Source organism: Vulpes lagopus, chromosome 4 (assembly GCF_018345385.1).
Source record: "Vulpes lagopus strain Blue_001 chromosome 4, ASM1834538v1, whole genome shotgun sequence".
Lineage (NCBI taxonomy): Eukaryota > Metazoa > Chordata > Mammalia > Carnivora > Canidae > Vulpes > Vulpes lagopus.
Genome location: NC_054827.1, coordinates 54,949,367 through 54,963,136, shown reverse-complemented (window position 1 = coordinate 54,963,136; position 13,770 = coordinate 54,949,367). Strand labels below are relative to the sequence as shown.

At 42.0% G+C, this 13,770-nt stretch overlaps 1 protein-coding gene and 1 non-coding gene across 4 annotated transcripts in view; one reads left to right on the top strand and one right to left on the bottom strand.

Annotated features, from left to right (window-relative positions):
- The first annotated feature begins 4,914 nt into the window (after window positions 1-4,914).
- Window positions 4,915-13,770, top strand: part of TPK1 (thiamin pyrophosphokinase 1) — a 312,036-nt gene continuing 303,180 nt past the window's right edge. The window contains exons 1-2 of one of the 3 annotated variants that reach the window (XM_041751936.1): window positions 4,915-4,972; window positions 5,279-5,342. In XM_041751936.1, coding sequence (XP_041607870.1) covers window positions 5,300-5,342 — 43 coding nt within the window. In that variant the 5' untranslated portion in view covers window positions 4,915-4,972; window positions 5,279-5,299. Of the gene's footprint in view, window positions 4,973-5,047; window positions 5,343-13,770 lie in introns of those variants that run through there. The other 2 variants (XM_041751934.1, XM_041751935.1) reach the window with 2 other exon arrangements.
- Window positions 8,464-8,593, bottom strand: LOC121490291. Its single transcript, XR_005987611.1, has one exon. It is a non-coding gene; the product is annotated as a U6atac minor spliceosomal RNA (small nuclear RNA).

The following is a 13,770-nucleotide window of genomic DNA, read 5'->3' as shown; positions in this document are numbered from 1 at the left end:
GCATCCCAGGCATGCATTGTACATCTGCTTTGTTAAAGCCTTAAAAAAGCATTTTGAACATAAAAATTAAGAAAAAGGAAGAAACTTACCTGGTTCCTGTAAGGTTCAAGTCCTATAGCCCTGCATATACTAGAAACTTACGATAAGGTCTACAACTTTCTTTTTTTTTTAATATTTTATTTATTTATTCATGAGAGATGAGAGAGAGAGAGAGAGAGAGAGAGAGAGACAGGCAGAGACACAGGCAGAGGGAGAAGCAGGCTCCATGCAGGGAGCCCGACGTGGGACTCGGCCCTGGGACTCGATCCTGGGACTCCAGAATCACGCCCCAGGCTTAAGGCAGGCGCTAAACCGCTGAGCCACCCAGGGACCCCCCAGTCTACAACTTTCTGATATGTCCTTTGTCTAATGATTTGTAACTTTTTATGTTAAAAAATGTATATAACCCCATAGCAAATGTTCCTTTGCCAGAGAAGTCTCATGTAAAGATTGTGTATCCAGGGCAGTTGCCCTGACTTGGGCTCAAATTAATCTCCTTTCTTTTAGAAATTCTAAAAGGTTTATTCATTTTGTGTCAAGTTGTGTTTTTCACATGTTTATTTGCCATTTGAGTATTTTCTGTAACTTTCCTGTATATATCCTTGGTCATAATTTTATTCTTTTATTTACCTTTTTTCCCCCCTAAGATTTTATTTATTTTATTCATGAGAGACACACACACACACACACAGAGAAAGGCAGAGACACAGGCAGAGGGAGAAACAGGCTCCATGCAGGGAGCCTGATGTGGGACTCCATCCCGGGTCTCCAGGATCACACCCTGGGCGGAAGGCAGCGCTAAACCTCTGAGCCACCCGGGCTGCCCATATTGTTTTGTTTACCTTTTACTGATGGATTTATAGTTCTTCATAAGATCTAGATAGAACAACCACTTCTCTGTTATATATGCAAATATTCTCCTTTCACCTCCAGTTTGTTGTCTTTCTAGTTTCACTGTTGGCATCTTTAAATATGTGGACTTTTGAAATTTATTCTAGTTAAGTATTTCAATTTTCTTCTTAACAATTTTGGGAGGCACTTGGGTCTAGGTTATGCATAAAAACTTTGCAAAGGTGTATGCTACAGTTATAAACAGTGATGTCATCAAGATGTACATGGAGTACCATATTCATGGAGCAGGATAAATATTTGCTGCAAATCGATATGTGCTAGCACCGGGCCAGGTGCTTATCTATCACTTGATCCTTAAAGAACCCTTCCTAAGTAGGCAACATTGTTCCTCTCTTATACCTGAGGAAACTGAAGTTTCAATGTCCCACAGCTAGTAGGTGACATAGTTGAAATGGCCCGTGTGCCTCAACTATGATTGCAAATTCATAGTATTTAATTAGCAGTTTGGTTTGAAACTGTGTATGAGATAACATGTACATTTGGCTTAAGAGGCAAATAGGAAAAACACCTGGAAATTCTATTTGATCTGGTAGCTAAAAAAATGAAGGAATATAGACAATAGTGTACTCTTCTATAACTGGATTGATGAACCCTGGGTATTGTGAGATAAACGGTCAGATATTAAAGCAGTTAAAACATTTTATTTAGGAACTACCAATAGTAGAAGAAACAGCTGAGCTCCATTCTGATTTGTGCAGAAGTGATTTGGATGTTTTAAAGGGGGAATAAGGGAGGGAGAAGATGAGGACCTAGTAGGGTCAGAGAACGAAGAATGACACAGGGTAAGTCAGCATCAGTGTGATTAGGACAGCTCTGCTGGCTAGAAGTAGGGATTCTATCCCCCGCCCCCCCCCCCCCCCCCCCCCCCCCCCGTAGAGACTGGGAAACAGAAGCTCTATCCTTCCTGCTGATTATATTCCAAAGAAAGGGTTTCAGGTCCTAGAGAGAGAGAGTGCATTAAGAGAGAGAAAGAAGTACTTCTGAGTTGTTAGAGATACATGTCTCAATAGTAAGTCCTTTGAGAGGTCAGGGCCTATCATCAGGTGTTGGCTAGAACAAACACTAATTTTGGCAGCTGTGAAGATGGGAACAAAGGACTCCAATAATTCGAAAGTAATACCTAACAGACAGGATGGGTTCCCTGATGTCACGGGAGGAAACGCTAACAATTTAAACAGGCAGAATGACCATGAAGAATAAAACCAGTCACCCAGCCTCAAGTGACAAGCTTGCACAAAATTCAGCAAAATTTGCAAAAAGACTCCTGCAACACTTTGTGTCATGCTCTCCAAGGGCTGCCACATCCTGAAACTGCCACCAGAAATTATCGAACTGTATCCTGCTTGCCATTCTGCTCTTGAAACTAGTAGTTGGGGACTTAAGTCTGACCAGGTTCCATAAAAAACACAGAATTTGAGTGTTTTGCCTAATTCTTCCCTTTCAGAGCATCCTCTTAGTTTGTAGCTGAAGGTTGCATTTCCCTATTTGCAAACTGCATGATAATACAACCTTTCCTTGCCTCTGACCAAATCATCATATTCCAGGATTTTTTGTTGACAAGCTTTCTCAGGCAAGCATTTTATGGGGGTGAGAGGAACAGCACTGGGGTCAACCAAGTGACAGGCCTGGTGCAACTAGAAGCCGTATTGGAAGTTGGTCAGGTGTGTTAGTCTCACGGAGGTCTCCAGGAGCTTTTGTGTGCTTGAGAGATGTGCAGTTCTCACTAGATCTTCGAGCCATGATTTATGAGCAACATTAAATATAGAGATTGGAACTAGGGTGGTCAAGTCTAAAAATCACATCACATTAGAACCTTGAGAAAATTCAGCTTAGCCTAGGAAAGGTAAAGCCTAGGTAGTTGTCACAAGCATGCTGTGGAGGTGCACACATGAGTCCTGTCTTTCCACAGTGTCAGCTTTATTCAGTCATAAAGCAAGGTTGACATAATTGTAAAGCAGTTTCAGGATTTCAAACTCAATGACTTTTTGCCACATGTTTACCTTGGCTTCCCATATATCATATCTAAGCAAAGCTAAGACAGCAAAGTCACCCAACAAACAAGATACAATAAGGGGTAGGAAGTTAATGAACCAAAATCAAAGTCCGTCTGGGAGTGTGCAGTTGAGATAAGGACTCACTCCAGTCAGAGCGAGCCCCTTGGCATGTGCTGCTTGTTATGTTCAAGCCATGGAGAATCTCTGTTCAGAGATTCATAGGGCCGAGCCCTTGTTGGCAATTGCCTTTTTGATGTGATCAGTGGTGAAAGGATCATTACCTAGAAAGTCTGACAGTTTCTTGCAAAGGTCCTCACTTTTTTTTTTTTTTTTAGGTCCTCACTTTTTAAAGTTTAATCAGACTTGAGCCTTCACAGATCTCCTTTGGGTTTGCTGATTATGAGTCCTGGGTATCCTCAGCTTGTACTATTTTCCATGATATCTGGTCTTAGCGACATCTTTGGCTGCAAAAATCACTGCTTAGGGATCCCTGGGTGGCACAGCAGTTTGGCGCCTGCCTTTGGCCCAGGGCGCAATCCTGGAGACCTGGGATCGAATCCCACGTCGGGCTCCCGGTGCATGGAGCCTGCTTCTCCCTCTGCCTGTGTCTCTGCCTCTCTCTCTGTGTGACTATCATAAATAAATAAAAATTAAAAAAAATCACTGCTTAAAATAGGTCACTGACATGACTGACTCTATCTTGCTTTGTGCTCTCTTCGTACATTTAGGATGATTATGAGCACCAGGGATCCCTCTAACATGTGGTATTCCTGGGAGTTGGCGGGGGGAACAATGACAGATACAGGGAGGGGATTTTTGCTTACCTTAAGAAATTTTCTGGTGACTAGGGTTGCTCAATTTTGGAAAAGGCTGCATGGCAACAGAATGAGCTCTCCATCCTGGGAGTGTTAAGGAACAAATGCAAGCGCATTTGTTGGGTTGCTTAAAATTTGTTTGGGTAGCTTACAATTTCTTCCGTCTAAAGCTTGACTGACCTTGGGGCACCTGGGTGGCTCAGGCTGTTAAGCATCCAATCCTTGATTTCAGCTCAGGTCATGATCTCAGGGTCCTGGGATAAGCCCCCAGTTCTTCTTAAGCTCAGTCGGGCATCTGCTTGAGGATTCTCTCTCTCTCTCTCTCTCCTTCTGCCCCTCCCCATGCTTTTATGCTGTGGTCTCTCTCAAACAAATAAATCTTAAAACAAAACATCAACAACAAAAAAAACTCAAAAAACTTGGTTGACCTGGAAGATAAAACAGCAAGTTATGTTGTCAGCCCAATGCATTTCCTCGGGAATGGCAAAGCACTGCACTTCAGGACCTGCAAGCTACGGCAAAACCCTAGGCAAGTCCAACAAAGCGGAGGACCCCATTATTTCAGCTAGAAGGAGGCTGCTTTGAAGGGATAGTTGCAGAAAAGCAAGAGTTCAGGGTGATGAGGGTTTCTCATTGGCCCGGTTTGCAGGGGTTGCTCAAGGATGCCACCAACATCTTGTCCCGTTGGGGCCTGTTGCTTCCTTCTTGGAAGATTCTCCCGTTGGGGTCTCTCATCAGTCATTCCTCTAACTGGCAGGCGAGCGGTCCACGTTAGGGAGGTTTCCCTTTTACTACTTTCCGACAACTTTTTCTGATTCGGTGCACCAGGGAGGGAGCAGGGGCTGGGCTGGCGCAGGCAGGCTGGGCAAGGATGCAGCAGGCCGGCGGGGGAAGCAGGGGGAGCGGGGAGCGGGGAGCGAGGAGGGGGCCCGGGAGCACGCGCCCCGGGGGGACCGGCAGGTGTGCCAGGCGGCAAAGCCGGGCTGAGCACCGCGGAGGGCAGCGGTCGACCAGAAAGCCCGAGCGGGAGGAGGCGGGCGCGTGCGCGTGCGCGGCGGGAGCGCGTGCGCGCGCCGCTCCGGAAGGGGGCGGGGCCGCCTCGCGCGCCGTTACTTAAGCCTGCGAGCGCCTGCCGCGCGCCGCCGAGGCTCCTCAGCTGAGCTCGGAGCGGTCGATCGCGCTCCGCTCGCCGCCGGCTCCACCCGCCGTTGTGTAAGTGCGGCCTCCGCTCGGCGAGCCGCCCGCGTCCTGGGCGCGTCCTGGGCGCGCGGGGGGGCGGGGGCGGGGCTCCGCGGTCCCCGGATGCTGGCGGTGCGCGCGGGGAGGGAGGAGGGGCGGCCCCCCGGGCGTCGCGCCCCCCGTCGTGGCTCCTCCCCCGCCGAGCGGGTCCGCGCGCGCCGCCGCCGCCTCCCCGGGGTGGGGGCAGCTCCGCCCGGAAGCGGCCGGCGTTCCCGAGGGTTGGCGCGCGCTTAGTTAAGAGAGGAGGCGGCTTGTAACGCGGCGTTTCTGTTTCCCTAGGGCCGAGCCCCGCAGGCCGGTATGGAGCATGCTTTCACCCCGTTGGAGCCCCTGCTTCCTACCGGTACTGTACCTTGTCCCGCGTCCCGGGGCCCCTGCCCGGTCCCCTCGTCGCAGCCCCGAGAGGTCGGACGCAGAAAGGGTTCCCGTTGGCCACGGGTTCCCGAGTTCTGAGCCCCGAGGCCGACTCCCCGACCTCCTGCCTCAGTTTCCCTCCCTACGCCCCCCTTAAAGAACAAAACAAAACAAAAAAAACCAAAGCGGGGCTAGACCGTCGTCCTGGCCGTCGTCCTTGATTTCCCTGCCCGGCTGCCCTGGAGGAGCGCGAGCGCCCCCTGCAGCGGGAGCCCGTGGGCCGGGAGCCCTGCGACTGGGCTCATCCGCATCGCCCGCCCCGCCGGGTCTCAGACCCCGAGCTCATCCCGCCGGGGTGGTGGGTGGCCCTACAAGACGCCCGAGGGCCGCAGAACTCGCCTCAGGGTTGTCACTGCAGGCGCCCTCCCCTGGGGCGCAGGCGGGAGGTGCATTTGCGAAGCTGGCATTCCTTGTCGTGTGTAGTCACGGGCCCACGGGATAACCTCTTAGTACTGTGTTTCCTCACCAGCTTTTCTTTGCAGTGTAGAACTTGTGTTTTATCAGTTTGCAAACTTATTTAAAAAAAAAAAAAGAGAGAGAGATTTTTATTTATTTACTCACGAGAGACACGCACAGGCAGAGACCTAGGCGGAGGGAGAAGCAGGCTTCTTGCAAGGAGCCCCTAAGCGGGAACTTGACCCTGGGACCCCGGGAATCCTGCCTTGAGCGAAAAGCAGTCGCTCAACCACCGAGCCACCCGGGCATCCCTCAGTTCGTAAATATAAACAGAAGGCATAATCCGATGTTTAAGGTTTCCCATAAACACAGGAATAAACGGGTCTGGCGAGGGTATCTGGTTTGATGGGGTTTGATGTGGGCTTGCCCAAGTTGTTGCACATCCTGGGAGTGTGGATGGTAAAGAACAGGAGTTAGGGACCTTGACTTCTTATTCTCCAGTTATTCACTATGCTGAGTTTTCCACACATGCCTTTATTATCTTGCTTGCAAGTGAAGGAAAGTGGTAACAGAACTAGTATCTAAACCCAAACCTGACTTGGTTAAGAGGTTTGGGGTTTAATTATCACTGTAAATAGCTTTTCTTTTCTTTCTAAGATTTTGTTTATTTATTCATGACACACAGACACAGGCGGAGGGAGAAGCAGGCCCTGTGCAGGGACCCCAATGCGGGACTGGATCCCGGATCCCCGGGATCACTCACACCCTGGGCTGAAGACAGCGCTAAACCGCTGGGCCACTGTAAATAGCTTTTCAAAAGTTGAGAAAAGCAATGGCCAACATTTTTGCAAAATAAGTTCTTGGTAACTCGGTTATCCCGTGGTAGCCAAACCAACAGCATTTCCATAAGTAAACATCGGATCCCCGCGTTCTGTTGATAATTTAGTTTTGTGGTGAAAACCTAAGTGCTTTACTGTGATAAAGGACATTTTTGACTTTAAGTATTGGTGGGCCCTACCCCTGGGGCGCCCTGGGAAGCTAGCTATACTCAAACATTTACTAAGGTCAGACTGACTCTGCAGAACCTCAAAGCATAGGCTCTGTTTGTATCCTGAGCACATATTGTACATCTGCTTCATTAAAATAAAACCCAAAAAGGAACATTTTGTACACAAAACAAAAAGGAAGAAACTTACCTATTTCTCATAAAGATGAAGTCCTAGGAACCCTGCAAATTCTAGAAATTTAACATCTTCAGCACTCTGAAATGTTGTCTATTGACTTACAACTTTTTATGTAAAAAAAAATGTATAGTTGTATGCAAAATGTTCCTTTGCTGGAGCACACTTGTCTTTGCTAAGATAATGTATCTAGGGCAGCTGTCCTGACTTGGGCTCTAATAACATTTTTTTTATTTTTAAGAAATTCTAAAAGATTAGTTCATATTGTAGCAACATACGACTGAAGATTTCTAGTGTTTTCTCTGTTGAAAGGAATTTATCCTAGAGATAGTACAGTATAGTAAGGGAATCAGAATCTCTAGGTTTAAACCCTAGTTTTGCCACTATTTACTAGTGTTAAATTACAAAAATTCAACAGTGAATGTTAGTGATGTAATTGACATTATTAATTTGTGAAATCTGGCAGCATCCCAGCAGCAAGTAGAGGGGAGCTCCAGAAGGCTACAGAAAGGCAAAGGTTTTTCAAGGCAGGACAAGGAGATCAACAGAAATAAGGATTGTTTGGAATGAGGTCATCTCCTTTGGGGAGATGGAGAATGGTCCAGAGAGACACAGGCAGAGGGAGAAGCAGGCTCCATGCAGGGAGTTGATGTGGGACTTGATCCTGGGTCTCCAGGATCACGCCCTGGGCCAAAGGCAGCGCTAAACTGCTGAGCCACCCTGGCTGCCCTCAGACATTTAATGCGTACCTACTAGTGAAGTAGCTTTCAGTCAGTAACTTTGGTGGACCTCATTTGTAGACGTGGTTTACCTGTGATACTTACTCAGATTTAGTGCAGCGGGCTGCCCAACAGTTAAGTTGGCTCTCTTAGCTAATTGCCGGGTGGACCAAAATGTTTACCCCTCTGAGATCCCTAGGTCAGAGAAAGATTTATGGGTTTTTTTGATTTTTTGATTTTTTAGTAGTGGGGAGCAACTAAGAAGTAAGTGTTTATTATTTAAAGAAAAACAACTAATGTAGATTGTGAGAGTAACTTATTAATAGTTGGCAAATGTTCTAAATACTCATTTTGGTCCATAGGCCTCAGCATGTTATTAGTCTTGTTTTAAAGAAAATGGATTCATATTATAAATTGTTTTGTAAACTATTCTTTTGGGTTAGTGGAATTTTTTTTTTTTTTTTTACATTGTATATGTTCAAATTTTTTCAAACAAGTGTTTCTAAAGTCCATCCTACTTAGCCAATGTTATCATTCTAAAATTTTGGTTTTGTAAATTCTTTGTGTGTATATGTGAAAATAAGTAAGATAGGAAATATTTACCATTTTCCAGCAACTTTTTTCACTTATTATGTTACCCATTTATATAGATATCCCAAGGTTTCTTTTTAACTTTAATTCCAATGTACCTAATATATAATTAGTTTCAGGTGTACAATATAGCGATGCAAAAACAAAAAAAACCAAAAAAACAAAAAAACGATGATTAGATGCCACGAAGTAGGTGGCAGGGACTTAACTGTGTGTACGTTTGTTGTCAGGCCTGAGGGCCTCATCCATCCTTGTCAAGGGGAGTACTCATTTTCTCTCCTTTCATACAACACTCCCAAGTTGCACTATAGACTCAAATAAACTAGTCTTTCTTATTAGATATTTAGGGTATTTCTAGTTTTTATTGTTACTATCTACAATGCATATTTTTGATCATGATGTTTTTGCATATATATGAAAGTGTCAGTATTATAAATTCCTAGAAATGAAATTGTTGGATAAAAGGGTATGTTTGCATTTCTGTTATCAGGAGGAACCGACAACTAGCTAGTGTGTATTTTTTGTTAGTAGGTGCTGCAGGGGTACAAAAGTGAAAGGTGTGATCTCTTCTATTCACGAGTTTATGGTCTGGTTGGAGAGTTGAGAACAAAATAAATTCTAGTTAGATGTTGAATTATGTATTATAGGAGCCCACATAGAGAAGGTAGGAACTCAGGGGAAGGAGATGAGTGCAGTTTGGAGTAGGCAGAAAGTCATGGAATGGATAGACCTCAGCTGTGCCTCTTTAAAAAGCACTAGATTTCAATTGAGAGTAGCCTAAGGGGAGCAAGAGAGTAACACAGGAGATGTGCCCTGAGTGAAGGCTTAGTGCTGCCTTCGACCAGGTGTGAGCTCACCTGGTGGTGAGTGAAGAGAAGTAGGTCTGAGAAGTTTGGAGAGTGCAGATGAAGATTGTGGTTGAGGAGTGAGGGTAGTACCAGATTGTGGAGGATAGAGAAGTTTAATGCAGGATGGGAGACAAGAAGTGTTTCTGAAATTTTCTGTATCTCCCTGCCCATTGGAACATTCTTTTTTTTTTTTTTTTTTAAGATTTTATTTATTAATGAGAGAAATAGAGAGAGAGAGGCAGAGACACAGGCAGAGGGAGAAGCAGGCTCCATGCAGGGAGCCCTACGTGGGACTCGATCCCTGGTCTCCAGGATCATGCCCTGGGCTGAAGGCAGCACCAAACTGCTGCGCCACCCGGGCTACCCCCCTTGGAACATTCTATGCAAAGCTGTCATCTCTGTCACAGTTCTGTATTGTTAATCTCATGTGGGTTAAAGTCCTTCTCTTGGACTTGAAGACGCTTTGAGTTCTGATTCCTAACTACTTTTCCAGAATACGTTTTATCCTTCTCTGTGCCCAAGCCAAGTGAACTACCCATGTTTATTAGAACATTTGTTCCAGATTTAATACTCTTGCCTTAGCTTATGCTAAATTTATCCCCTAGAATGTTCTTTTTCAATCCTTAGAATTAGTATTACATTTTAGCCATTTGGTGGATGTCTAGAGGTATCTCTGACTTTAATCTATGTTTCTTTATGGCAGAATGCTGATTTTTTTTAACGTTTATTGGCCTTTTGCAGGTCTTTTGTGAAATATTTATGACTCTTGCCATAAAGAAGGGGAGGGGTCTATCGTTTTACTTTTTTAAAATTTTTAAGTAATCTCTATACCCAACATAGGGCTCGAACTCATGACCCTTAGATAGTCACATGCTCTATCAACTGAGCCAGATAGGTGCTCCATCTTTCCTTTTTTTTTTTTTTTTTTTTTTTTTTTTTTTTACAAATTAGTAAAGAGTTGCCTGGCTGATGCAACATGTGATGCTCAATGTTGGGATTGTGGGTTCAAGCCTCACGTTGAATGTAGAGATTACTTAAAAAATAAACTATTTTAAAAAACAATTTGTAATTTTTGTTTTTCTAAAAATTGATGTATAATTGACATAATACTGTATTAGTTTCAGATGTACCGCTTAATAATTTATGTGCATAGTATTGCAAAATGATTGCCAAGCAGGAGTTTCTCATATACTCTGGATGTAGCTCTTTAAATCTTGATTTTTCTCATCAGTAATATACAGAGAATGAGACTTTCCAAGGACAGTTGTTGGGAAGATTTAAGATTACGTGTAAAGCATTTTAACACTGATAAATGGCAAGAATACAAACATTTTTATTTTTCTCATTGCCTTAACTTTTTATCTAAAGATTTTTTAATTCATAATGAACAATATTTAACTGTTCTAGGCATACAATTGCTGTTTTAAACTCTAAGCATAGGTGATTTTTCAAAATGTTTTTGTAAATAGGGACAGTTTTTGGCTTTGTTCTTCAGTGATCATTGTTTTTTTCATGAGCTTTATATTCTGAACTCCATATGTTTGAAAGTAGATTTATTTTAAACACCTGATTGCTAAGTGAAGAGTCAGACTATCTTCAGAATCATTATTTCACATGTACTTATTTCATAAATGTAAGACGCAGCAAATGAAGAGGTTTTAATTTCTGGCTTATAAAAATATTGATGTTATTTAAAAATTTTTACAACATAGTACATGTGCATTATAAAAATGTAGAAGGTAAGCAAAAGTGAAATAACAATGCCATACTCCATCCTCTCAGAGATTACCACTTATTGCCATATATGTGTGTAAGTGGTACGTGTATATTTATATCCCTCCAGATATTATACCGTGAAGTGTTGTTAAAGTATTATATATATAATTATATATATATGTTATATATGTAACTATACAGTGAAGTGTTTTTAAACCTAAAGGAGAACACACTATAAGTTGTTTCATTCAGTTTACAACTTCACTTTTTCTACCGAAAATTTCATAGTACCTGTCCATATTTAAAATTTCCCCTTGTTCCAAAAATAACTTTTCTAGTTTCTTGTTCCCAACTGGGACCACCTGTGTGTTCTTCAGTCTTTTTAAATCTTGTTCAGTTGTTCCTCAGTTTTTAAATCTCCCTTAAGATTGAATATTGAAATTCTAAATCACTTTTATATCACTCTTAAATGGATCTGATGGAATAAAAAATATAGCGGATATGAAACATTATTCACTTAATATATAAAAAACTCTAGTTTTAAAAGTTCTATTTTATTTTCCCCACCTAATTTGATCATCATAAATAAATTTTATGCTAGAAGGCCTTTTATCTATCACTTGGTATTTCTTTGCAAAACGATTATATACATTTAAATTTTAAAAAGATTCCTGTGACCATAATGCTCTTGGGGATTATTTCTTCTAAACTGAATTACCATGGTTGAGATTTATTCTGAATTTAATTACCATTTTAAGTACTGTTAGTACACACTTGATCAAGTCACTGTAATTGTATTAAAATTTTTTATTATAACTAACATTTACATAACACTGTGCTAGGTATAGTTTTAATGCTTTAATAGGGTGAAGCCTATACAAAGTTTAGGAACTAGAAGACTAAGGTTTGAGTTTTAGTCCATTACAAATTATGTGACATTGGCCATGTCACTTAATTTCTTAGAGCCTTAGTTTCTTTATGAAAAATAAGAATATATCCAAACATTAAGTCCTTGGGCAAATTTAAGATAAAGTATAAAAAGCTGGTTTAAGGAGTAAAGTTCTATGCAAATGTACAATTCTTTCCAGTAGATGAACTTTATTATACTGATGATTACATTTTGGATTTTCTATGATCTTTTTTTTGAAAGTGAGAGAGCAGGGGTAAGTAGGGTCAGAGGAAGAGAGAGAATCTTAAGCAGGCTCCATCTCACAATGCTGAGATCATGATCTGACCCGAGATCAAGAGTCAGCCGCTTAACTGAGCCATCCAGGCACCCCTCTACCTTCATTTTTTTTAATTCTTAAAGGAGATATAGCTACTTATTTTAGTGTTTTCAGTCCAATTAGGCAAGTGTAGCAGAACTATTCTGTTTCCTGAATTCTGTATTCTTTCCCATGCTTCTTCAACTTTATAGGTTCATGAAATTATTAATAGTGGACATACTTTTTGATGCCTCATGGTTAAATGGTAATAAATCCAGGAATATTCTGTTCAGTATAGGATTCATGCCATCTCTTATTTTTGGAATTTAATTTCCATTGAAAATGCCCGCTACCTCACAAGAAGCATGATAAACTCTAAAGAGGAGTATTGGCGTTCTCCAATTTACCAGTTGCTAACTTGGGAATTTCTGGGAAACTGAATCTGGAGTTCTGACTTTTTTGTAGTGATAAATGTATCCTGGCCACCTGTGGTCAGTAGTTCTCTGTATTTTGCAAGAAACCTTCAGATGTCCCAAACATAGCTCTGAACTATGAACTCCCATCCCTAATCTACTCAGCAAATCATAGTAAGAATAACCCAGGGGTAGACTTGAATCTTCTGTATTTGCATTTTGTTTTAAGATTAAACATGCTTCAATATATAGTAAGAACACATTTTTTTGGTTATATCTAACAACTAGTTAGGCATTTTTTTTTTTTTTTGAAACTTGATTTGGTGTCCTCTCTGGGTCTGTACTGTACAGTACAGTGGCCACTAGCTGCATATGTCTATTGAGCACTTGATATATGGCTGGTGTGAGTGAGGAACTGAATTTGTAACTTAATTGTAAAATCCAAAACTCGGTAATTGGAAAAAATTTAAATGTTTGGAACAATGTATTCATGTACTAAGGCTGCCATAACAAGGTACCATAGACTGGGTGGCCTAATTCTCAGGCTAGGTGTCCAAAATCAACGTGTTGGCAGCTTTGGTTTCTTCTGAAGCCTCTCTCCTGGCCTTGCAGATGCCTGCCTTCTCTGTGTCCTCGAGGATTGCCTGTTGGATTGTTTTACTTGTGTTCTAATCTCCTATTCTTACAAAGACCCCAGTTCTATTGGATTGGGTCCACCCATAGGATTTTTTTTTTTTTTTTTTTTTGCTTTAATTATCCTTTTAAAGGCCCTATATTCAAATAGAGTGACATTCTGAGGCACCGGTGTAGGACTTCAACAGGAATTCTGGGAGGGCATAACGCAGCCCCATACAATATGGCAATTTACTTTCAGCTGAAAGTGTTTTTGGTTGTCTTGGTCCAAAATTCAGAATTGTCATGATTACTAAGGGAGGTTTTTAATGTCACTCCAATAGAATGTAGATGGTATATGAATCAAAAAGACAGTTTTAGTCGTACTTAGTTGATGTTTTGTGCTTCTATATAAAGTTGATTAAAATGCTTTTTGTGTATCAGTTACGGGCCATACTGCAGGAGATGCTATAGAAAAATAATTGACAAACCTTACTGTGAAGAGTTTAGCCTGCAGCAGGCCATTCAATCCAATAGAAATGTAATTTCCTATGTAACTTAAACTTTTTTCCAGTGGCCTCATTAAAAAGATAAAACAAGTGAACTTAATTTTAATTATATATTTAACCTAATATCTAAAATGTTACTTCAATATATAATCAGAATAAGCAACTAT